The sequence below is a fragment of the Bombus vosnesenskii genome, unplaced genomic scaffold (genome assembly GCF_011952255.1).
Source record: "Bombus vosnesenskii isolate JDL3184/JDL3185 unplaced genomic scaffold, Bvos_JDL3184-5_v1.1 scf7180000013883, whole genome shotgun sequence".
NCBI lineage: Eukaryota > Metazoa > Arthropoda > Insecta > Hymenoptera > Apidae > Bombus > Bombus vosnesenskii.
Window position 1 is genome coordinate 1,768,785 of NW_022883264.1, and position 27,732 is coordinate 1,796,516.

The following is a 27,732-nucleotide window of genomic DNA, read 5'->3' on the forward strand; positions in this document are numbered from 1 at the left end:
TTCTGCCGTATCGCTGTTTCATATCGTAACGAACTCGCGATTACTTTAACAATTAGCAAAATCTTCGGCCTGGAAAACGTTCGTTCAATATATGTACACCCGTTATGAATTCTCGATAATACGAGAATCAAAGAGCAACGAGAAGATCGTGAATTGCTATTATAGTGCGATGAATAAAGAATTATCACGGATAAACGAACGTAGCATGTAATAAACGATAATCACGATGCACGCGTAATTGAATATTAAAAATCAATGCGCCGTGGAAATAAAATGTAATCGTGGAATTCGATTTGGGAATTCAGATGATAATTTAAGCCGGCTAAAATTGTTATACGTATCGTAATTACATTTTATTTATTTCGCCAGATTTTAAGCATTTTTATTGAATTTCCATGCTAGTGAGAGTGTCTCGTTATAATTGTCACTATATTTATTTATCATTATTAGCCACGAGATTATAATTTTGTCGATACTCGTGACCAGACTACGGATGTTCATGAAAAGGATTGAAATATGTAAAAATGCACGGAATACAGAAAATATTCAAAGTAAAATACTATCTCTAACAAAATAGAAAAGAATTTATTTCTTCAACGAAATATACGAAAATTTACATTTGCGTGGACATCAGCAGTCTACTGATAACTCTTTACCGATAATCTTAATACAATCAATTAATTAAACAATTATACAAAAATATCCACAAACCGTGTAATTTTTCATCAACACAACGCAAGGTAAAAGGTCATAGTCTTTTACGCAACTTTAATTCGGAAAAACCTCGATCGAAATGCATCCACGCAAATACCCCGGAAAATCAAATTCCTTCAAACTTAAAAAATACCTAGGAAAAGAAATAGGAATTTTAAATGGCATTTGTTCTAGCAGAATGATCAACATAGCTCCGTATGATCGCGCTGTACCAAAGCCAGTTCGCAATTATTTTTTGATTCGCCATTAAATCTCGACGGACGAGACTCGAGCACGCTCATTTCTGTACAATCTAGTCGCGACATTAATTTACTTTAATAGCAGGGCCGGGTTTATGATTCGATTCGATTGTCGCGGCCGAGCCAACGATCTCCGAGCAGAAATTCAGCAATTATCGATTGGTTGGCGCCGGTCGCGTATTATTTCGCGCGATAATTCCATTTTCGGTATGTTTAATGCCGAAATGACGGCCACGCGAGCGTTTTAACGCGAGCTCTCCTCCCTCCGTCCTTTAATTTATCGCCGCGCGGCTCGATGATTGACGAACATTCATCTTCGTTCGCCTGATTTATGCCTCGACCTATGCATTCGACTTTTCCGGGCTCGATACTGTGTCTGTTTCGCGAGACATCGATCGTGAAACTATATGCGTTTGAATGAAATGAGGAACCACGAGAAATAAAAGCAGAAACGTTTGAACAGCATTGACGCTAATTTTACCAAGCTCGGTCAACTGACCGGCATTGCAATTTAATTTAAAGCTGTACACTCATCGGTGTTTCTTTGTTCCTTCAATTTCCTGCAAATTTCTATATTACCCGCTTGATCAATTGCTCGATTTTTCTTGATAGAAGAATTTACGTAAAGTCAGAAGTTAAACAAAGGAAGCAACGATGAACGTAAAGTTTGAAATGAAATTTTCAAACTGGCCATTTGACGACCGCAAGATTAATGTTGGAATATACAGGATGTCCCAGTTTCCCAGCTGGACGTTGCCGGTATATTCTGTAGGAAGAAACGTCATATAAACGTAGGTCATCGGAAGCATCGTTAACAAGTTATGGCAAGAAAGAATGATATACGAAACGTATGGCAGCGTGCGTTACTGCGGTGCAAGGTATGAACAGGTGAGGAATACTTACACCTGGTAGCAGTCGATGGATGTCGCACCTATTTCTACAATTCCAATTCCAATTACGACTGTTGTTTCAAAATGTTCATCGTTCCTGTTAGTACAAGATTAGCAGCGGCGAGAGATTGAATTTATTACTCTTCCCAGGCTCTCGTTTATTTTACCCGTTGAAACTGCACTTCTGGCTACTAGCAGATGCAAGTATTTTTCGTCTATTCGTATTTTGCAGTAAGTTCATTTCGTGTGTCGTTCGTTTTTCAACTCGTCGAACGATGCTTCCAATGACGTTCATATAACATTTCGTTCTTACGTTGACCGACAGAAGAAAAAATTGAGATACCCTGTACATGTAGATAATATGATGTACGTAATATACAGAGTGTCTCAAACTTGATCGGCTACAGTACGAGGTTTTAATCTACAGGCAGAAAGGAGGAAGAAATGTTGTAGGAAGTTGAGCAGTAAACAGATATTGTACGCGAAGTCACTGTATCATCGTGTTTATCGTGTAATTGCATACTTTTTAACATGTTGCAACAACCGCGTGTAGTTGGTAGTTATAAAATATAATAATATAATAAAGCGATTATCTAGTGCTTTTAATTCCACGTTTGAAAATGTTGTCGTTGCGCTCGGATGCAAGCGCTTTACATCGACCAACAGTGAAATTAATTACGCTACGAAGTTCTACAAAGAGAATTCCGCTGAGCCTCGATAACTGCGTCGTTACCCGCTTCGTGCTTGCAACATTTATAACTCTGCAACAAAGCGCTCTTTCGCAGACTTTGCTTAACATTTTGTTCGTCTTTCTGTCTGTAGATTAAGCTTTTCGGACACCGTGTATATTATATGTTATATCAAGTGATAATTACGAGTAAATATGTGCTTTAAGCGGATAGATGATGTTTGACACGCAGCGCGAGTTTGATGCACAGTTTACCATTAAAATATATCAAATTCTCGATGCAAGGATATGTTATAGTATTTTATATATTTTTTATATATTATAATATGTTTTATTTATAATAAACTTTATTGTTATAATAAACTGTAACTGATAGCGTCACGACTGTCTTGTAGAAATTTATTAACAGGTAAAATAAAGGTTGTTAGTAATTTAATTACAAGTAGCAGAATACACAAGAATCTAAAAACAAGTAGAATTTATTGTACAAGGTGAGCGTGTTATTTAAGAACTAAATTCCTGTCTACGAGACTGATCCCCTTGGCTTCTGAAATTTCCCCTTATTTACGTACGAACTAACCTGTGGGTAGGAAACGTCGCACGAACACAAATTACTTGAACGCCATTAACTAAATGTTAATTACATTATCTGTTACGGATGGCCCTAATTAAATACGCTGAAACGATAAATACTTGGTATCGTTACGTCACGATTAATCGACCGTGATAAATGGACGATCAACAGCGAAACCAATTAATCTTGAATCTCTCTTCCAAGCTATTTCTAGTCGCCATAAATTTCTAGCACGCCTAATAGCTATAATACATTAATTATTTCGTTAAATATGTTAATTCATAGGAAGAACCGTGCCAGTCAGATTTATCATTCGCGCACCCGCTGCTGAATCATCATTGTCACGAGCTTCGAATATTTTACTTTACAACGACGAAGTGAAGCTTCCCACCCCCACCCCTCTGCGTAACAATGAAATTTACCAGAAAAGTAAAACCAGTTCATACAGTTTCGCAGAGTAATAAAACGTAAATGTAATTTAGTTGGATCATCGATGTCGAAAAATCAAGCTAAGTAAAATAATAAATGAAACGAAGTAAAAGTTAAAGTAAGCAAATCGAAGTAAAGATCAAAGTTTAAACGGTAGATTAATAAACTAATAATACTGAATATAAATAACTAATAATACTAATATAATAATAATACCGAATATAAATAACTACAAATAAAATAAATAAAACACACGGTGAGTCTCTACGTTTCTTAATTGTATCGGCGTAGGAAGCTCGCCATATGCAAATACGATAACCCTTCAACGATATCGAACGTTTCATCGTCGAACGGAGCAATAAATTCGACGAAGAATATTCGACCGATAGAAACGATTAATCAACGCCGTACCTCGTTACGCTTTTATTAACAGATATCCAAAGAAGAAGATACGCGGATAAATCAGTTTGCCTGTTTCGTGCCGAGCAGACGATAAATGAAAATGTTGGTGGTGCGATAAAACGAACGTGAATCGTTGAATTACCGCGGCTCATATTGGCGAGATACGGGAGCCGCGGTGAAAAGAAAGAAGAACAAAAAAAGAAACAAAACTGAGTATATTATCGATTAGTAAAATACGAACGATCGCTACGGACATGAATTCAGCCCGTAATGCCTCGTGTCCTGCCCCCTTTTCCCTTTCTTTCCCCATGCACCCCATGGCGACCGCCTGCTTTTTTTATCGCGTCCTGTTTCTCCGCTCTCGCTCGTCCCACGGGTCTTCCGTTTCCTCAACTTCCTCTGTTTATTTTGTCCCTGCGAACGACCTCGTGCGTGTTTTTCGCGATTTGTTTTTGATTTACAGTGGCATTAACGCGTAACTTTTTCGGACAATGCCCGCGCCGGAGCTTCAACGAATCCGAGAGCAACGCGAGCTTTCGTCGACCCGATGTAACGTCAGGGAAAAACATGATAAATTCCATCTGTGTGAATTTTCTAATTTCGATAGCACACGGTTTGTGAGTCGCTGAGAAGGTACATTCCGCCAGTGGAAGCTAACGAATTTACGGTTTAGTTATGGAACGATAGCGTTTACGATTATCGCAGGCTCGTTTGTTAGTATATTTTTATTTTTTCCAAAGTTCTAACATTTTTTCCTGCAATTATTTTCCTGCGCCACCCACTTTCCATATCTTTCGCGAGTAAATTTTGCGCGTTGTATATTGGAACGTTTTGAAATTTCTATAGCAAGTGAATTATAAAACCTAACGATTAAGGTATTTCTTCAAAAAGAAGGGAATCTCCGGGGAGAAGGCGGAGTTTCTCATTGAAGAAAATCGTGAGATTTCCTTCGCGATCGTTTACTCAACGAATCCAGCTAATTTCGTATTCGTTGGAAATCACCGGAGCCATTTGCACTTTTCCTTCACATCGGGATTCTATTCCCTCGCAGGATTCTCCGCCGAAAAAGATTTTACTACTCGCGAGCGAAAGAACGACGTGGCATGGAGGCCACGAGAGAGGGGACACAGAGCAATGTAACGAATCGCTGTTGATTCTACGGTCCTTCTTCGGCAATAAGGTCCCATTGCGAATGAATTAGCATCATCAAGATAGTAAAGTCTCCTTACAGTGAATTCAGGCTGGCAATTTAGCCAGCTACATCGTCGAGCACGTCCCCGGAGAATAAATCCCCTCGAGATCCTTCCATAGGATAACTTTCACTCCGTCCCTTATAAGATTTTATAGGATACTTTTGTAAGATAAGTTTAACGAGCTAAATCGTGCCGTTCCTTTCGGTTTTATGAACGAAAGCGGTTGCTATTAAAAATGAAAATCCTTGCGATAATTGAACGACGACGAAAGAAAACATTAGACTTACGCGTGTGAAATGCTACGTGGAAGTTTGAAGGGGAAAAAGTGGTGGATTCTTCGTGTCTCTTCAATTTAAACGTTACTATCCTTTGCAATGTCTATGATTTAATTTTCCATCTGATAATTTTCTACTTAATCTTTCTACTGATAGAAATCTAGGAAAATTCCTCTAGTACTTTCTGTTGGTAAAATTCAATATTCGTAGCAATTGCTGGCAATAATTTTCCTGAATAGAATTCTGATAATAACGATTAATCAAAATAAGGTTTTCTAATAATTTTCATTCACAAAATTCCTGTAACTTTGAAAAATAATTTCTGCTAATACATTTCTATACTCGTAGCAATCGCTACCAATGCTCGTCCTTAATAAAACCATAATAATAATAATTATACTAATCTCTTCTGGTAATTTCCGTTACTAGAATTCTATACTTGAATTAATTTCTTAAAGAAACTTCTCTTGATAAAATTCTCCTCCGCTTAATAATTATATCGCACATTCTCCGCTGCGTATCTCGTGGCTGAATCGCAAAACCGATTTGAACTCTTCGAAGCTGCACTGTCGTTCGTTTCGAATTGCAGCCGATTATTCAAATTGCCCGAAATCGATGCGATCTTCGTTCTAACAATTTTACGTGGCAGCTACTAATCTGATAAAATAAATAATTACGTCGTTATCGCTCTTGCAGTTTCCTCTGCTACGATAAACAGTCTGCAAGAATGTACATGGGCGAGCTCGTTTTCGTACGATTTAAAAGCGAATTATTATTTTAATATTCTTGTTACCGAAGATTTTGCTACTCGATATTCTTCATTATTGTACTAATTGTTATTTTTATATCATTTTTATGATCTCAGAACATGGAGTTCCTTTTGTAAGATAATAATAGATCAATAAATATAAAAATATTCTACTATTACGTATTTTTAAAATTTTGACTGGCTTTGGTAGAGATAGCTACGTCTCAGATGCCGATAATTCTAGCGTTAAATGCTTGCTGAACGACGCGTCATCGTCGATGGAGTCTGAACAAAAAGGGGAGGAATTGCAGCAAAGTTTCGTCGAGATTTTCGAATTATTTCGAGCGCCACATTTTCGCGAACGTTTTCGAGGACGTCACGTAAGCCACGGTCGTTGGGACAACTCGAGGCTTCCGCGATTTCGTACCTGATTGTGCCGGCAGTCTATGCGAAACACGTGCACAGAAATATGGATAGAAATATGCGCGCCGCATACATCGGCCTTTCGTCTTCCGCGAGAATTCCAATTTTGATGAATATTATCGGGCTGTCGCGGAATTGTTTAACAATGCAGCTACCAAGCCGGTCGGATTGGCTGATATCAGAATCTCTGTTTTCATGTTTTCATGTATTAAAACCATCTTTGATAATATCAACGTTCGCTCGTGTTGAGAGAGAAACGCGATTATACGCGTGACGGACAAAGTTATTGGCGAAGAACAGCTTTTCGTTCAAAGTGTAGCTCGATATATCGAAAGACGCGATGCGTTAAAAGATTCGTCGAAATATTAAAACGAAGAGTAGAATAGTCGGGTATCGTGAAAGCAGTTAATTAAAATTCCGATTGATTAATGAACGAAACCTAAACACACGTAAGTACAGTATTATAATATCAAACTGCTTCCTATGATTTTATTTATTACACGACTTAACGCTAATACTTTGAGGTGTAGTTGTGTCCGTGATAATTCGCGCTGGCTGTACATTTTTCTCCTAATTTAAATGCGTGGAAGAAAAATAGGACCCACGGGCGCCGGGATTCGAACCCCGGTCCCGAACTTTCGTAACCTAAGGCGCTAACCACTGCGCTACCGTCGTCCGGTAGAAATTAGTGTCGAGTGGCGGTATTTGTTGTCCGAGCGCCGCCACAACTTCATTGCAAACGACGATATAAATATAACTGAGCATAAATCTACCGCATTCATAGCGTTAACTTGAAATTAATAACAAAACCAGTAGAAAATTCGATACAAATACAAGTCGGTATAAATCTGTTAAATTATTGATAATGCTAATAACAAAGCTACTAAAACATTCCATATAAATATAACCGAAAATTGACTTCACATTTCACCCACGTTTCCATCTACTTCGCTTTCTTTTTTCTTTTCGAAGAAATGCACTTCCACTATTTATCAGCTGAGCGAACTCGAAACGAATGAAAATTTCCAACCATCACGTAGACCAAAGCCTATCAGCCTTTTTCGAACTTGTAGGTTACAACGAGATTCTCATCTTGATCCGAAGCTCATAGTTAGAGCTCGAACTGGGGTATAAAGTGGCACGAGGAGAAGCAGCACGAACAGCCCGTAAAAATGGAGAACAGGGACAAGCGGTGCACCGGTATCGTTTATACGTACAATATTTCGTGGCACGTACGTCACGAGCACGAGCTCGAGCTCGCGGACCCGTTCGTTACGTAACAGCTGCAGTCTGATAATGAATGTGAAATACAGGCGAGCTGAGTTACGAGCCGTTATTGCAGGGCCCGCAAAACGCCAGCCGAACTTTGAGCCTGTTCGACGAAGCGCTTCACGCGAGAAACATCGAGACGACTGGAAATAACGTATAGGCAAACCATAACACGTAATATGATCGATGCAGTATATCGACACCGATAAGAGAAACACGGCTTCGTTACTTATTTGAACGCCAATTTCCAAGCGCGCACGGATCAAATTTCAGAATGGCAGAATTTCAAGACCACGGGAAGAACGTAATTTGATCTTCGCCTTTCTAAACGTACGACACGGGACATTCCAATTCACGCGCCAAGGAACGTCCAATATGCAACAAAATAAACTTGTTATGCTCCCTTGTGATCATCGAATTCTATCTTCCTTGAGTGGATCGTCGGATATTTTGAAACCATCGAAGCCAGAGGAAATAACGAGCCGCGTTCGTTTTGTCGAATTTATTAAATTACCAATTACGAGAAGAAGAATATAACAACCTTTTCATTTATTTTTCAAGGGTTTAAATCGAGCATTTTTATTGTTAAGAATAATTACTCAAAGACGTCAAAGATTAATGTATCGTAGATACGCAACATTTTTTATGTTCTATTGGAAGAAAATGCGCCGCACGTAATTTAATAAAATAACATAAAACAAAAGCTATTGTGCATCTATCGTTCCCTCGTAGAACGAAAGAAGCTTTTGCTACAACCTAATATGTAAACGTAAGTATACCAATAAATACCTTCTTCGACTCGATTAGATTTCCGGTTAGAGAAAATAAAACAGCCATGAATATTCAACCGCATAGAACGGCGACACGTTTCATTTTCATGGAGGCATTAAACCGTCGAATTCTTTCATTCTGCGACCGTCCGCGAGCCACTAACTCTGCGAGTTTCAAGCAAGCCCAGAGCCATATTACAGCGAAAGCTTCGTCCGAAATCCACTCGGTCGTCATAAGGTTAGCATCATATACGTTTGGCCGGTGGTGTGCTTTACTGTCTTAACAGCTGTCAACCGTCTATTCGTCGTAAACCACGTTTCAGCCTGAGATCATGAACAGAGATGAAGGGGTTGCACGTCGCGTGGAACAACGAGCGTGGCCGTTATTCAACCGGGTTAACCCTTAACAGCCGCCCTTATATTTCTTCTCACCCCTGTTCGTCGCGTGCTCATCCCCTTCCGGGATGCTTTCGCGCGGCAAAGAAGAAATCTCAGCCAGTTGGAAAATATACAGCCCCGGGTAAATAAAATACCGTCGACCAGGTATGAGCGGTATCTTCAGAATGAATCTCGCAGACTCGAGACGACGAGCTCGCTGTATACGAGAGTGCCGAGGACAATACTAAAAAATATGGCAGCGTTCCTGCTTCGTTTGCCAACCACCCTTGTACGTATAATTCCTTTTCGACGATTTCTCCCTACGCGACCACCCTTTAAAAACGTGACTTCGGCTTTTATGCGCGCAAAACCGGTTGTTTTTCTGTTTGAATTATTAATTTGGATTTTTCGACGTTCGCAAGTGAGAGATTTAGTGTCGAACGGTGTTTTCTACATTTTCTCGGGTTCTACTCGACGCCTGCGGAATCTTGCTTTTGAAATGTTCCGTAAAAGCATGATACAAGTATTTGAAATAAGTATTTTAAATAAAACGCGGGTAAGACGATATAGTAAAATGTAGACTCTAATAATTGGTTTTAAGAGCAGCATTTAATATATTAAATAAAGGAATTCATTTGTTCAATCGACTAAATCCATCGACCAAATTAATTCAGATAATTTAAGAGAAAATATTCATTTTGACGAGTACTAAAAAAAAAAAGAAGAGATAAAAGAACGAATCAAATATTTTCAGTCTTTCATTTTATCAGAGATATTTCATTTATCCTCCTTTCATTTAAAATACAACGTTCCTACGTGTGGAACGTTACGTGTAAGTAACTCATACGTGTCGTCATACATATGTATATTTTGAAATATTCCCGCTTCGTACCATGAATTTTCCATTCGCGGTTGTTATTTCACTACATTATTCGCTGTTGAGGAATAAGCTAAACTTCTTAAATGTCTTCGCAAAGGGACACAAAGTTGCATTCTACAGCGAGAAATATCGATTTTTCGAATCTACATTCGCTAAACAGAGAGCGCTGTAAGCTTCTGAAGTTTTAATGAGTCACATAAATAGGGCAGGCTTTCCTTTCAAATTGCACGTTAATCGTTTTCATGATACAAAAATCTTGGAAACTTCATACATTTTGTAAGAAATATCTAATCAAATGCAATATACCAAAGATAAATATGCAAGTTATAGGATTATATGACCTTTGATCTAACTTGTTACAGGTTATGCAGAAATTATTTTTTAAGTAAAAATTAGTCACGAAATTAAAAACAGCATAATTCTGTTTTCTTTTACCTTTATGCTAAATGGTAGTATGCTTGTTTGATTAATGGCGTATCTGTTCTACTTTCAGGTATAGTATCAGCACAGTTTGCTTCATTTTGCCATGCCAATATTATAAATGTTTACCAGACAGAGCTTCGTTACGTCAAAATTACACACAAAAGAACAATTGCCCCTACCCATACATTATGTATTACCATACATTTACACAAGAAATTATTTTCTGTTCTATAACTTTTAAGATTCCAATGTTCGCGTTAATAAAAAAGTAATTGCAATATTATTCGCAGCTACGATCTTCGCGATATAAATACTGTAAACCTAAGTGAGTTAATTTCGAAGAAACTTCACGGTTGATTTAAAGGAACAAAGCATTACGATAATTGCAGTAACCCCTAATAAAAAATCTCCGATTTTCTCGTTTCCGCATGAGCGAGTTTGAAACGGCGATTTATGAGGAAAATGCTGACCAGGCTTTTGTTACTCCTGCATTGTTCCTGCTGACCGTTAAGGCAGGCAATCAGGTTCGTCATAAGACTAAAACGTGTCTGCGATCCTTTTAATTAACGCCACCGCCTTCTTATTCCTTCGCGCGACTCCCTTAATTAACTCGCGCGCCCACTTTTCGAGAGGCCGGCTTAATTGCACGGAATAAAACTCGAAAATATAATCCACTAACGAATTTATTTACGTCGCGTGTCGTTGCCACGATCATCGGCCTTTTAGGAAACAAACCTCTCTGACAGAATTATTACGCTGTTTCACAGCTCTTACGATATGAGAAATTTTAATTAATTAACTTGCCCGTTCTCCTTTAGCTTTTTCATGTCTACGCGTTTCAAATTTCTACATCATCGTAGGTAATATTTCGAATATTCGCGGCTCAAATGAAATTTCCGCGGGTTGTCCCGCGAAAATACATATAATATGCCTGTTAATGATGAATTAATGCGAGTATTATTCTCGAAACTCGTGTCGAATTCAGAATGACAATTCCATTGTTTCAGTAAATTGAGACAGTCGTAACGATATTATCGTGACGGTCGTAAATTGTCAAATTTCCATTTTCCGTTGTTTCCACGTTATTGAATTTCTCAAGACGTCGCGTTCAACTCTTCTCAAATTATTATAAAAGGCAGTTAACGTAACGCGATTGCCTGACTACGTAGCCAAGCAACTCGTGAAATTTTCCAAGCAATTTCAAGATTTCGTTAAATTATCCTAATACAACATATATCAAACCACGAATCAGTGACCGCCTGTTTGCAGTAAAACACAGAGTAATTGATTTCCATCTCGTCGCGATAATTTGAAATTAACATTGAATCGTTCGAACCAATCTCGATTGCAAGGATAATCAAAATATCGATCGTATCGCTAATTTTAATATGAAAAATCACTACACATTTCACCCGACAAATATCAACGTCCCTTAAATAATTGAAGAAACGCGTCAAAGAGAATTCCCAACATCGACGCTTGTTTCTAAAAAGAAGGTTGCAGCTGACATTCGTGGAATCGCGTCGCGAAAATTGCAGGAAGCGGTGAGACGGTGAGGCAAGCGGTTATGGTTGCGCGAACGTCATTAAGTGTAAATTTCGCGGCGCTAACGTCCGGCGGAGGCGACGATACGCGGAAATACGTTGTACGGAATAGACAGTGACACGCCAACTACGTTGTTCGATGCGTTGAAACCGCTTTAATTTGGAGTTTCGCGGACGACTACGGAATAACCGAGCAACCGAGGATTTCACCGTTTCGTGTGAAAATACCGTAAACTGTCACTACGACATTTGTCCAGGTGTTTCGTCCGAAACCCGTGTAACATAGGAAAATTCGCGAAATATGGATGAACATGGAATGAACAGAGAGAAACAAGAAGATAATTGAAGTTGCTACTTTAAAATATCTTTCTGTCGATGTCCGTGCGCAATTATCGCTGATATGCGGTGATTTTCTAACTAAAATACAATGAATATTTTTGACCATATTCTGATTCTCTCGTGTGTCTTTTTACAAACAATCTTGAAGCACTATAATGAGATACGATTTATCGTTACGTATTTTGGTAGATAATTTTGCATCGTAGTTTGACGGTGCCACAAAAAGATAGTAAGTTGCTAATTTCCAATAGATTGTTCAGGCTGGATTTTCGCGTTACAACAAATACAAGCAAATGACTTTTCTAAACATTTTTTGAAAATAATCTGTATACTACGAACATTGATATACGTCGTTTACCATTCTAACCTGCGTGCCAAATATTTCTCTAAAAATCTGTGATTACTCGGACAGTAATTAAACTATTAAATCGCAAATTTTCTTCCAACAATAAAATAGAAATTAATCGGCCGCCATGCGGCAACTATTCAAACGATAAAATAGAAATGAAACCGTTGGAACACGTGTAACTAATAGGAGCGCGTGTAAGGCACTGCAGAAACAGCGGGCAAACAAGTGAACGAACAAAACGATACGCCCAAGCGTAGCAGTGGGAAATTAATGGAAACGACTATTAACACGAATAAATACAAAGGAAATGCAGGACACGTAAGGAAAGCGAAACAAGAACACGCAAGTGGATGTGGGCGGTTGAAAAGGAGTGGAAGAGGAGAGAGGAGAGAGGCGCGGGAGGACAGAAAAGGGACAGGAGAACGAAAGGAGAGAACAGAGACAAAGTGGCACGTTGAAATGGCAAATGTTTACTATACCGGAGCTTTACGAATTATGCTAATCCCGCACCAAGAGATGGCCTGTGGCCTGTGAGGAGAAGACCAGGAAATACACGCGCTAGTGTTAGCATAACACGTTGTACCATTCTATTCGCGCGTGCTATTAAAAACGAAGAACGTTAATTGAAACTACGTTATAATTACACGTGAAACGTCGTTAGACCGGTGTTGATTTTAATCCGTTTAAAAATTAAAGTTGAGAAGCTGCTACGAGTATTTGCCTATCGTTGCGTTTGTTACAGCATTTGGATATCGATTCGTTCGATCCAAGTACGTTAAATTGGCAAAAGTTTGACGCTGTGAGAGTGAAAAATCAAATCGCGCTTCTCTATCGTTGGGTTGCTTCTTAAGGTTAAGAAAAATATGACAAAATTCTTCGTTGGTGTGCGCTTCGATATTACGTCAGAGTTTGCCTCGGAATTCAATTAAAAATCTTCCGACAAACTAAGATTGAGCCATAAATTTTAAGACATCTTATGGTATGGTAAGCTCGACAGAACACGTGAAACGATGAAACAGAGAAAAATATGAAATTTTATAGACGAGACACTCCTGAAGATTTGGATCCCTTTGTCTCAAGAGGAAGCTGCTGAGTTACCATCAGATCCAAATACGAAGAACGTTATGAAAATTAAATCCATATTAAGCGATTCGTAAAAAAAAGTTTGCATTTTATTTCAAAAGAAAGCGAATTAATTTGCATACTGAATAATTATGCCTCTTTTGAATTCCCTGGATTTGCAGATTTATAATTTGCAAAGATTCCAAGTTAGCAGCAATGGTCCAATACTAGCTATTTTCTGGTATTGTCCTTTCGCGTGGAAACAATGAGACTCTTTCATTGCTTGCTTTCTCTTATTCTCGGAAAGATCTGGTAAATATTAAATAAATACGATACGGAAGAAATAAAGTTCATTTCTTGTGCACGGACAATATTCATCGATTTGACCTCTTAATTGAAAGTTCCGTCTGTTTTCAATAAATTCCAATTCAGGCCGACCTTTTAACATTCAAATCCGCGCGTTTCTGCGATGCTTAGCGAAATTATGAACACGGCAAAGAAAATAATTGAATTATTCAGATGGTTCGCAATGCCTTGCAGAAATATATATGGTAATTGTTCCAGCGATAATAGACAAAACAAACAATTACAATGTTCTTGGATAAATTGAAATCGAAGAATAGGAAAATTTCCGCCAGACACGTACTATGAACTTTATAAAACGTGGTGGATAATACGAACTCTGCTTACGAAATAATTTCTTTCGTTTTGACGAAATGTAGAAAACTACATAATATAAACAAAATAATTCCAGCATTATAATTTCCCGAGATATCTTTTTGTCAACAATTTCTTCAATTTCTTCAAAATTCGACAACCTTTTGATCGAATTCTTTATCTCCTTAATTGGTCATCGCGAGGCTAATTAGTAACGGATCAGTAGCTTATGGTAGAAATGGAAACTAAATAAGCAACAGCGAAGAACGCTACCGAGGCATCCTGAATTAGTCGATTAATTTCCAAATATCGTTGATCGTTAGTATCGCAGAAACCATCGAAACAGCCGTGAAAACGCGACTATAAATACGATCGTGGCACGCTTAATTATTATAAATCACCGGAAAGGAAGGCCAGCGGAGATAAGGTTTTTTTTAAATCCACCAACCTGGTCACGCCCTTTAATGGAAATTATCGATCACCCGTGGACTGATGCGTTCCCCCTCCCGGAAGAAAATGTATTTTGAATTACAGAGACGAAGCTGGTCGGTATTGTGTATTTATTGAGAAACAGCACCGTGAAATATCAGGAAATGGAGAGTAGTTGGTTGAAATCGAATAGTCAATATCGAGAAATTCGGTCTAACTGTTTGTTAGGGTAACTAGAACTCGAAAACAAACGTTGTAAAATGAGATGTTGTTGGTTAACTGTTTACAATAATCAGTAAATCGGAACTCGTGTGCTCATTTGTTTGTATGTTTCAAGGACTTAGTCTTTGTAAAAAATTAATTGAGAGGTATATGGTTCCTTATGATCGCAACGAAAAAGAAAACAGAGTTTGTATGTTTACGTAAAAATTTGGAATAAACAAGTCGAAGTAAAGTGAAACTAGAACAGCGTAGAAGAAGAATTCGAATTAAAATCGATGTTGGAATAGCAGAAGATCGAGCCAAAGCTGTTAAAAAGATAAGAGTGAAGATTTTCAAGTATCGAAATTAGGGTAAAAGCTCAGAAGTGAAAAGCGAGAATCTTAAAGAATCAGATAGCTGAAAAGCGAGAAATCAGGGTATCGGAGAATCGTAGCTGATGAACCAGTTCGAAGATCAAAGATATCAAGTGGTCATGTATAAAATGCTAAAACGTTGGAAAATTTAAAAAATATGAAGCATCAAAGTGTCAAGAGATTAGGATCAGAATATTAAACAGGATTAGATTAACACATTTTCTAAAATAGATTGTTATAAGGTATATTAATTTAAATATATTTTTTACAAGTGCAAAAAATTAGTATACACATTATTGGTATTAATATATGTACCCGATTTTTATTAAAATTTCCTAAACGTTACTGCTTCAATTAATATAATGCTAGTCTTTGTATAAGTATAAAAAAACTTGTTTATGTAATGGTTTTGTTAAGAACTTTGTTAAAATCACATCATAGGCATAAGATAATAATACAGATCGCAATCATTATGTATCGGCACATACTATCAATTTGATTATGCAATTAAATAACATAATATCAAAATTAACCAAATGTTGAGATACACTTGAGCGATAGTGTATATGTGTAAAACAACATTGTTCTATATATTCATTAACAATAAATCAAAAAAACAAAGTTGTGTTACTTATTCTATAATAAATAATCCAACCATTTAACTGTAAGATATTTGGAAAGTTCATGTAACAAGCATACAATATGGCGCCCGGAAAGTACCAACTACGTTCCTCTATGAAATTAGTGCAAGACTTATATACGATTAACATTTCACGCAACGCTTTTATAAGATACGTTAATCCGTAGAAACGACCCGTCGCGGTAAATTTATACATAGAATAGAGTTAGAAAATACAAAAGGACGATATTTTCTCTGAGTATACGAAGTTAAAACGGTGTTGGACGCAAATTAATTGGTTGGAAAGAGGCGCCTGGAAGCGTACTAAAAGAGGTGGCTTACCCCGTTGAAATACCATGGAACGAAACCCTGTTGGACAATGGGCATTCTGCTGCAGCCTGGAATTCCTTTTGCTCCCGTATTCTTCTTCTGTTTTGCATGGTTTTTGTTGCAACACTCGCGACATTTTCACTCAAACGAACACACAACGCATAAACGGAGAAAAACGAACGTTGAAAGTTACGTCGCGTCACGCGAATCACTGACGCTATGCTTCTACGTCGGAAACAGAAACGAAACTAACGCGGGTACAACGCGGGTACAACACGGGGCCTCGTGAAATGTCAACTATCGAACTATGTATAATAGCACATGAAAGTGTTTCTATTCTATTGCGTATATTGTGTGTATATTCATGTGTGTATATTGATGTGTGTATATATATGTGTGTGTGTGAATATATATATATATTCATATGTATATATATATGATTTATAAAATAAATGCTTGGTAAAATGTCTGTATTTTGATAAATAATTCCAATTAAAATCGAAAAATTTTTAATTGCATTGCTTCTAACATAGACATACATATACTTAATGCGACTTACTTTATATGAGAAGAATTCTATTTCTCAATTCGATATCGAGAGCTGATAATGTTAATACACGATGGAACGATAACCGAAGAATCCGAATATTCAGAACTTTTCACGACATATGATAAATTACATTATGAAATAAGTCAAATAATTGCCCCGTATTGCTCGTGACGTACGTGTTTGAGATTCTCAGCGAGACTAAATATGGCAGCAGAAAATCAACCAATCATAGCGCGGGAAGAAAGTAAAGCGCGGGAAGAAAGTAAAGCGCGGGAAGAAAGTAAAGCGCGGGAAGAAATCGTGACGTCAATTTCCTGCGAATCGATTCTCGATCTCAATATAAGCAGTAAACTCCCGACAGTCGTTTTGCAAAATGGCGTGCTTTAACGAAGTGTATAATAAAATTCGCATTTGAGAGACGCATAAGTAAACGATATCGAGATATTTCCCGCGAGAAATTCACGTTTAGTTGCAACATAATAATTCACGTATGTATTTTTGTCGTATATAAACTATCGAACCACATACGGTAGCACACGAAAGTATTTCGACTATTAATGTTCTTTTTACTTCCCGATCAAGTTTTATACTATCAAATTAATATCAATTCTTTGGATAATAATAATTGAATTTAACAAAATCGTATACTGAATTTCAATATACATATATTCCAATTAAAATAGACAAATTTTTGATCGCATTGCTTGGAACATACATATACATATACTTAATGTGTCTTTCTTTATATGAGAAGAATTCTGTTTGTCAATTCGATACCGAGAGCTGATAATGCTAATACACGATGAAACGACAACCGAAGAATCCGAATATTCAGAATTTTTCACGATATATGTTAAATAATATTATGAAATGAGTTAAATAATTACCCCGCATTGCTTCCGACATACGTGTTCACGATTCTCGACGAAACCGAATATGGCAGCAGGAAATCAACCAATCACAGCACCGAAAGAAAGTAAAACGCGGGAAGAAATCGCGGCGTCTAGCTTGCTGCAGTAATCTTTCGATAATCGTTCTGCAAAATGGCGTGCCTTAAACGAAGTGTATAGTAAAATTCGCATTTGAGAGACGCATAAGTAAACGATATCGAGGTATTTCCCGCGAGAAATTCACGTTCGGTTGCAACATAGCATGTCACGTATGTATTTTCGTCAAAAACTGATTTCGAGGGACGTGTATATATACGTATCGAGTTATTTGGCGAAAGTTCGACGACAGACTGTGACTTTCAAACTTGTGAGTGTGTAAGCCTGTGTTTGTTGTCCGAGAATTTGTTTCCTTTTGTTTACGTCGGCTGTAATAAAGTGGTGTTTACGTTTTGTGGCCCCTCGATGACTCAGCAACGAACTCGAGATTTCAATGGATCTTCGGAAAGAAGTCGTAACCTTGGCCTTCGGTGAGTTGTGATTTCATAACTTTTTAATCCATAATTGGTAGCATAAGGTTATTGCAAGACTGATGAAAATATGGATAGCAACCAATTGCAATTGAATACCTGGCCTGTCTTGCACTATTGAAATTTTTCAAGTCACTAAATTCACCAGTATTAATATGTTCCCTTGCATAAGCTTGACGATAAAACAAATGAAATTTTACTAATTGCAAGAGTTATTTTATTATCTTATTTAACGAAAAATTATAAAATCATAAAATAGAATTCTATATAATCTGTAAATTGTAACTTGTCAATCTGCTAGTACATATATTGTAAATTGGTAAACTTTTGCGTGCGAGATGCTAGATGTAACACTCGTGCGACATTTTGAAAAATATTTAATTATAATCGTGAAAGGCGTTATTGAAATATCAAATTTTTATTATTGTTCCTTGCAACTTCGATTTTGCGTACCATATTTAAAATGTACATAAAATGTAAAGTACATTAACAAGTAACAGTAACAAAATTGTTTCAAATGAGGATTATCATCCTAATCTCAACTTATCAATTGTGATCTGATAAATAAAAATTCAAAATACAGTTAAACTGTGTTCTGCATACAATAATCTCTTTCGAATGAGATTTAAATATATATATTGTGATATTGTATCCATAATAACATGAATAATACGAAATTTCGTATTATATATATCATATTTTTATTATATTTTGTATATCTCATTTTATGACAACAGACAAGCAAACTAAATATATTCCCATCATAAGCTTCGCTCTAATTTCGCATCGTTTCACCTGAATTTATCGTGAAGTTTCATCCCGTCAAAACTTTTCGTCAATCTTTTTTATCTTAAAGGATTAACGACAGTTGCAGAACGCCGCGTTGTTTCGGGTTTTGTTTAAATTTCCGCCAAACGAAATTCGTTTTAGGAACGAAACGCCATTCGTTCGCTGGTCAAAAGGTGTCTCGTTATCGTTTCGTGATTACGGCAATAATGCCGGAATTTCGCTCTGCGGCGTGGAATTTGTACGGCAAAATTGCAGGCCCGATTTGCGGTTTAATTCCAGAGAAAGTGGGAGTCTAACGAGGCCTTTGATTATCGTCGGGGAAGGGTTGCGTCGATTCGGGATCGTCGTTAGATCGCGTCTTAATTAAAGCGTTACCGTAACAAGATTTGAAAGAACGGACGCCACGTTAATTGCCTGGCGTACCTTGAATCCTGGTCAGATTTTGCAAAATGCAAATGACAAAGCTCCTTCTCATTGTGATATCGCGGCGCTATTAACCTCTTAACTGGTTATAGTCTCTCGCGAAAGTATTTCAACATTATGGAAAATTCTAACGTAAATAGTAACGAAAAATATTTTTGGAATACAATATATTTTCTATCTATATAGTTTTTAAAATTTAGTTTTTAAAATAGTTCTTAAAATTAGGTCATTATTGTCTCTAATGATACGAAGCAGTATGCTTCGTTTCCTGATCCCTCGATTTCCTTGTTGCAACGGCAAAATTTGCCAGAACTGGTCATTAATGTTAGGAACGAAACGTTGAAACGGCGAAACAAAAAGAAGCGAGCGCGCACGGGGGGAAATGAAGTTTCGCGAAAAATGGTGGTTCTCGAGTGGCTACTAACGGCACGTCTGGTTACAACTTTCGTTTGCAATACTTTTCGCCAGTAATTATGACGTACTGGGTCGAGAGTAAGCAGTTGGGCGTCCCTGAAATTTGAGCCGTTGAGAACGAGATAATAACAGGGCAACTGGCTCGCTGCTGTGTGTATACGTTTCTGAATAGTTTTTTACCTTAAATGAAATTAACTGCTACCCGGCGGAGTTTCGACGTAGCGATAAACACGCCATTAAAAAAAAGCGACGGATGCGAACGAAAAATACGTACAGGTTTTTTTGACAAAATAAAGAATCACTTTGCCAGATTTCTAGAAGAGTCTGGGTAAATTCAATTTATGCTATTTGTTACTTGACTTATGTTTAACACTAAATCTTTGCAAGCAGCGAAGTGATTGTTTTATTTGCAGTTTGGTTGCTTCCAATTTTTTCATTTTTACGTTGCGTATTACAATATTGATGTTAAAATATTATTATATTAATAATAATATTATATTAATACATTATTATATTAATAATAATATTTTATATCAATTATTATATCAATGCTCGACGTTCACGATTCGTTACGTATTACTTAAAATCTTTCCGCAAACGGTAACTTCATACTTACGTGCTTTTAATATTATACAATTACCTGTAACTACACAGAAAAACGGAAGAGGTAATTACGTTCTCCTGGTCCGAATAAATTTATCTCTGAAAGGATTAAGAACACTAAATTCTTCCACAACACGAAGAACAGCGTTCAATTGCGTTACAAATTGCCGTCATATTTGTTCACAAAATCTTGTTGTAAGTAAGCTGTTCGTAAATTCGTATAATGAAGTTCCGCTACTCGATTATGTGAATGATACGTCCCTATTCGCGTAAAATGAAATCACCAGGTTTCAATTAAATTTCCATTGAAATCGACGCGTGTTTGCCAGCACGCAAACGTTTAAACGTAGTTTTACATCGTCGCGACAAAACAAAAGCTTTTTTCGTACGCCTCGAGTTCGTCACAAACGACGCAGTCAACTGGCGAGCTACGCTTTTTACTGTTTCTCTATTCCTTTTTTATTTTGTTAACGAAAAAAGGATGCGAACGTGTCTGCAAAAAATCAAAATTTCAACAAATATTTCCGGTAACGGTTGGATCCGTAACGATTGTTTATTTTGATCTCGTAGGTTTTGCGCGTGTATATTTTTACGCTTTCTGCATTCGCCTGCATCGATGGCGTATAAAGTGAACGTGGCGCGGCTAGAAAAAGTTAGTTCGACTTTCTTTTCACCGCGTACGAATTTGCAAGTTGTAACGGAATATTCAACGCAAGTGTTTCTGTCACTCGATAATAAAATATACGCCGCATTCTACGTAACATTGCGACCGTAACTACCACGAGATATTTTTCTTTCACTAGAGTCAATAAATACAATTTTTTACCTATCAAACAGCTTCATAAAATTTATTTAAATGACATACGTAAAGATAAAAGCGTTCTCCTCCCCTTTCCCTTTCGTCTTTTTATGTCGTACTATAAAAATTTGCAACTGTAACTCGTATCCCTATTTTGCTACAAATTTCCCAACACTTGGAATAATAAATATTTCCACAATATCTCCCCCAACAGAAACTAAAAACACCAGGGCGTTTTTTCCCTTCCCGGAGAAAGATAAACATCGACAAAGTGTTTCTGTTGTTGCGAGCATTTCAATTTCTTGGCAAACGATGTACCAGTAGAAAGAATATCAAAATTCTGTTGTCATAGTATAATCACAGTCTTGTAGTCAGTCCAGTCACTTCGTATCAACTGTAGATTATTGTTGTACAATTTACAAGTCGCTTTCCTCTGCAGTTCAACGTATTCTACTATTAGCTTGTCCCAAAAATGTCCTCCGCTATCTGCACGCAGCTGCTTTATCTGGCTATGTCGATACAAACATGAAACCTAATCCGTCGAATGCTGTGGTCTTTATCTTCTAACTGTCTTCTAACTATCGTAGGACACGTTTCTTAAAACAAAAAATGCCGCGATCTATTGTTTTCTTCTAAAACGAAAGAAACTTTTATGGCAACCTAATATATCGTTCGAACGAATATCGAATGACTCGTAAAAAATTCTGTTCGGCCAGAAATGAAAGATAAACACCGAACTCTCGATCGTCTCGTTTCACGGACCGTCCGAATCGTAGATAAACTTCGACTTGCGATTTCTTTCTGTTCGGTTAGCGTTCGTTAGTTAGGTAATAAATACACGGGACAGCGCACACTGGCGTGTGTCAACGTGCGAAACGAGCGAACACGGCAAATCCGGTAGATAAATCTGATGGCTTCCGGGAAGGTGCGTGTCGTAAAACAAATCAGTCAGTTTTTGGTTCGCGTCGATTTTTTTCTCCCGCTTTTCGAGCGCCTCTGTGAAATTGCGCGTTGCCAACGAGCGCAAGACACGTGTGCAATTTTCTATATCGATCCATTGACGACCAAGCAGCGAAATTGAGCGTAAATTGAAGAAGTCTAAAGATGTAAAATTTTGATTAATCGGAATCTTTGAAGTCGGAAAGGAAGAAATTCTCTTCTTAAAGAAATGAAACATTTCTACGTGGAAAAAGAAAAACGTATCTCAAATAGTTAGGGGTCTGTATCGTTTGCTTTATTTTTATTGCAGCAATAACGTAAGAAAGATGAGGGGCTCGTACGAGAATCGAACAGAATAATGCAAGGCCATTACTTACCGAATCAAATGAATCGTATTTATAAAGTTTCCTTGCGAGTCGTAAAAATGAATTACGATTGCGTGAAATGAGATTTTCCTTTGAATCGACCGTTGCCAAGTGTTTCTACGATATTTACGCGAACGCTATTAAGCATTCGAAATTGGCCCGTTGTTAAAAATATTTGTTTGCGCGTTACCTTTAAAAACGAATCGGCAAGCTATTCCATCATTGAACGAAATTCATATAGGGACGTGCATCAGGCAATTTATTCGCGGAATATGCGCGTACGATGAGGTACGTACGTATACTGTGTGGTGTAATTTAATTCGCGATATTCACTAAACTCGTCGATATTCTTGTTTATTTAATATTACCGACTTTAACAAGGGTAATTATTTTTCAACGTGTACGCGATATCACGGTATGATACGTTGAAATTTGTTCCGATAAAGGAAAAATGTGCCGAAAGTTTCTCGTAGAAAATTCAACATTTTATAATCAAATTAAAATATATAACATGGAAATATAGATTTTGAACGCGGCATTTTATTAATCGGCAGACTCAAAGTGTTTTAGACAACGTCGTGTATTATCATTTAATACTATTTTCCATTAAGCTCGCTGCAATGTCTCCAACCTATTAACCGACTTGTTCTCTAATTTCGAAACTTCTGAGGGAATCGAACGTTAATAGCGACAAGTAAATTTAGTTACTCGCTGTTCGGTGGATGTTTAACAAAATAGCTGAAAATCGTAACGATGTAAGCGAAGACTTTCAGAGTTTAAATTTAATCACACGAGTATTTAATTTCTTTAGAAATACCGGCTATTTAGTTATAGTTAGTTTCATAGTTCGCAAGACGACCAGGATATCGCCGGGTTATCATCGGATTCTTAATTGGCGTTAAGCGACGAAACAATAAAAATTCACGCTACGCGCAGCTATAAAATATCAAAGTGCGGTAAAATGGAATTATTCAGGGTCGGAGGGAGCGGTGAAAATCAAATAGCAGTTAGGCGAGTTACTATTCCACTGGAACTGTATTCGAAGGAGCAGCGTTCCAGTTGGAGAAGAAAATTTCGCGTCTTGCCGCATCCGGCCGATAAATAATTCAATAGTTTGAATGGTTGCGGTCGGGCTTCGATGGAAATGGTAAAATTGAGATGCATAATTCGCGGGCAACGGCCCTTTCCCACCGATTTCGTGGAAAATACACGTACAGAGACCGTGGGGGGTGGGCGACGCGAGCGCAACCACCGGTGTATGCGTTAAATCTACGATAGAGCTGGCATTAAATAAATAGCAGGCCGAGTACAGCGATGATAATTCGACTCGTAGCTGAAGATTTACATGCATTTGGTGTAACGTGTTACGGTAAACATCGCTATGCATCAAATAATTACACGTTTAATAAATGAATCAACGTAATAGCAGAGTGTTAATAACGAGCGCGGAATACGCCTACGTGTGCGTTTAAATATTTGGTACTAATCCGTAATAATTACGGTTTGATGTTTTGATTTTGAGGTATGCGATGATAACGATGATAATGGGTTAGCAACGGTTCAGAATTGCTTGCTTTTCAAACGAGGTTCATAGAAATGGTTTACAGCTGCGTTGCATTCTCAGAATATCTCCTTTTCGTTAAAATGATCTATCCGCTGCTTTCTCAACGTTTCTGATATACCAACACGTTTCAAGTTCGAATGATATATCGGCGTTTTTTGTATATTGCAAATAAAATTGTGTCGCGCAGATTATAATGGAACCTGTAAATTACGCACCGGTGAACGCACTACGAATTGCTGTTCAATTCTGATTCGTAAATTACGACGAACCATCATTTTCTCCGTTCTATCTGCACCTTGAACATGCAAGAAATTTTCATGAAACCTGGTCGGTTTCAAGGTCTTAAATATCAATCAACCATTCGAAAGATTTCTGCGCGTTTGCACGCAGATTATGCGAGATTATAATCTAGTTCTAATCCAATTATGCGAAACATAGGAGTCGTCGATGCATGATAATCAGGTAACGAGAAGAAACCGGACGAGACCATACGACGACGAATTTTTATTCGTTTTCGCGTTCGATGGCGAGTGAAAGAAACTGGCGAACGTTCCGACAACGTGGCAACAAGGCGAAACGCGGGAAAATTAAGACAAACGCTGGAAACCGTGAAATTCGCTCTCTCGTTCGTTAACTCGCTGCAGGAAGCGCGATCCCGTGACAATAGCATTCCGTTCTGCTTGGTTAAAAAGCTTAGCGACGACAACTGAACGGAACGCGAACATTAAATCGGTAATGCGATAATGCGAATCCGGAGCAGTGGGAATAATTCGGGATATAACGAGTTTCAATTAGAGTGGCCGGCGTGCAAATGACAACGAGCTGACCCGCGTACTCGCGAGTATGCAAATACGGGTTTGTCCGGCTACGAAAATATTTCGCGACTGGAATTGCTTAACCAGCGGTATTAGTAACAAACCGAGCGATACTGCGCGTTTATCGCGCTGTAACCACCGTAAATTGCGCGCGCGGAAGGAAGCTGGCGAGAAGACGAAGCGATTTTTCTAAATTACATCTCTTAATTACCAACCATTTTTTATTAACCCTGTTATTTTATTTAGCCTACGTTATAAGGGTAGTATTTGCTCAAATGAAAGAAATATACGATTTAGTGCACGAAATTTCTATAAAGCCATTACATTCTTTGATAGAATCTTATAATTAAAATAGGTTCTAGCGACAAGTTTGATACAAGTTTGTGATGATAGCATTTTGGCAAAAGTAGAGAAGAAACGTGATATAGCGTACTTCGGTTGGAGCAGTAGGAAAATACTTGTAGAATACGAGCTGTACATTTATAATTCGACCATTAACACTTTGCCACCTTGGTCATAGATGACCCGGCTACGGTTTCTCCTATGACGCTATGGGTCATTGGTGACCGGACCGCTTCAACTTCTTACAAATGTAAAAATTGAATGAAAATTGACAGTTAAGGCATTTTGAATATAACCGATAAATGGAAGATACTTTGAAATAAAAAGTGCCACATTGAGCAATTAAACATTTTTATTAGAACACCAATAAAAACAAAATGAGAACAAATCTTGCATCTAACGGTGCACTGTGTTAAAACACTTTAAACATAAATGTGGCTCGTCGATACAATCTGGACAATAGGTGGTCACCTTTTTGGTCCGATTCTGAGCGATTTTTGATCCTAACTGTTTAACATTTTTTTATAACACTCTGCAAAGTTTCGTGCCAGGTACGCTTGCCCTTCTCTCTTCTGTATTTCGTGTGGCAATCTTTATCGACGGTTCTGGTGAATGGCACTGTGTAAGGAGCATGGCGAGTGCCATTCTAAAATCTGGTATCTTGATTTTTGCTTTTGTTGCTTGTTTATAGAGTATCATCGCGTTTGAAATTGAAGTATTTAACGATAACTCTAAAGCTAACTTTGTATACCACTCGAAGGTTCTTCTATATGCTGTAGAATATGCTATCACTTGATCTGATAAATCTACAGTACATTTTCCTCTGTTGTGATCTACCACTACCATTGGTTTCCTTAGCAGCTTGAAGCTGCAAGTTTCAAGATCAAGTTCCCAAACGTCCGCGTGATGAATCTGCGTTTAGTCGCCTTAGACTCCACGTGGAACCTCATCGCCACATTCGTCGGGTTGCAGGCAACTGGCATCTTCGTGACAACACGAAGGCAAACCATATTACCACGAGTCAATCGTCGACAATTTCTCTGTGATCTTAAACGAGTGTGCGTTCTGTTTTTCGTATTCATAGCATTTAATAAGTATGTGGATTGTATAAATTTGATCGCCATGTTGGCGAGCTCGCGCGAATAATAAAATGAACGCGACAAAGGTTGCCGGGCGATAATTAGTTTTTGCGCGATCGTGAAATTCCCCGAAGGACCTTTCGACCCGCTGGCCAATTCTCTCGGCTGGCAAATACTCGATATTGCACCGCGGCCAAAGGGTGTCGCGATTTAATTGAACCCACTGTCTAGCGCGACGAAAGTGCTCGCCGACCCCTTTTTTTCTCTCTCTGCAACCCCGTTCGCTGGCAGAGATTGCCCGATACCGCGTGCATTGCTCGTTAAAGTGTTAGATGGTTATTTCATATACGAATATTCCGCAGTTTAATAGTTTTTTCGTTCTATGACTTTGTGTGTAGTAGACACAGCGCTATATGAGCCGCGCGTGTCCAAAAACATTTCTCTAAATGAGATTCCGGAAGGTACATTTGTTAGCACATCGACGACGGGAGACGATAATTCGCGTTTAACATATTTCACGCGGTGTCCTATAGAAAAGGTTGAAGAAAACGGTAAAGAAAGCAATGGATGCATCAAACGAAATGTTGCGAACATGTTTTTGCGAACCGTCATCGATGTTTAAACAATTTTTTGAAAAGTTTTTATCTACAATAGTAACGAGGAGGCGATCGAAAATGCAAGATGAGTCTGTGTAATAATCATCAAACTAATGATTTACTTAGGCATTTTAATTCTAACGATTGCAATAATATTAATAATTTCGTATCTGTTGATCCACTTGATTGTTAATAAATCACCTTCGATTAAGATAGAATTTTTAGGAAAATTTCATCGGAATTGCTGGTGCAAGTTATCGAATATCTGTCATATTTCGAGATTCAAACGAGTCCGAAAACCAGCCTAATTAGATGGTTTCGCGTGTAGTTCAGTAATTAAATGTCTTTTAACGCGCTTGGCTAATTAGCCGGCCCGTGTTAATTACGCGCACACCGAAAAACCCGTTCACGACAATAACCGACATTATCGGTTCGGCGTTCGCATTAATTAAAATCCGGCCTATTTGCCCCTTAATTGTTCAGCCACGATCATCCAGAGTGTCTTGAAACGTCGAAAAGTCGGCCGCCACCATCGACTAATCCCCGAAACTCTGGCGAATAAATCTTGAGATTTTAATTGGGACGTCTGGTGCGAACGAACATTCTCGCTATTTTCTCCTTCTAACCCCTCTCCCTTTACGTTTCATCCCTCCTTCGTGTTTTTTTCATTTTGAGAAACGTGACGAGTTGTTGGCAACGTTTCGTCTCACGGAGAACCAATTCACCTACGCTTTTCAGTTAACCGTTTCATTTGGAATTCACCGTTTCGCATCTCGTTCACACAAGCGAAGTATCTCTGCGAGCTGTCGTCCACCAAACAGTGGACCTATTTTACAAA

At 38.0% G+C, this 27,732-nt stretch overlaps 1 protein-coding gene across 5 annotated transcripts in view; it reads right to left on the reverse strand.

Annotated features, from left to right (window-relative positions):
• LOC117239049 (neurexin-3-like) overlaps positions 1-27,732 on the reverse strand; it is a 308,456-nt gene that overhangs the window by 188,342 nt on the left and 92,382 nt on the right. The window contains exon 1 of one of the 5 annotated variants that reach the window (XM_033504319.1): positions 16,212-16,454. The exons of the other annotated variants lie outside the window; for them this stretch is intronic. Coding sequence (XP_033360210.1) covers positions 16,212-16,256 — 45 coding nt within the window. The 5' untranslated portion in view covers positions 16,257-16,454. Of the gene's footprint in view, positions 1-16,211; positions 16,455-27,732 lie in introns of those variants that run through there. 5 annotated transcript variants of the gene reach the window in all.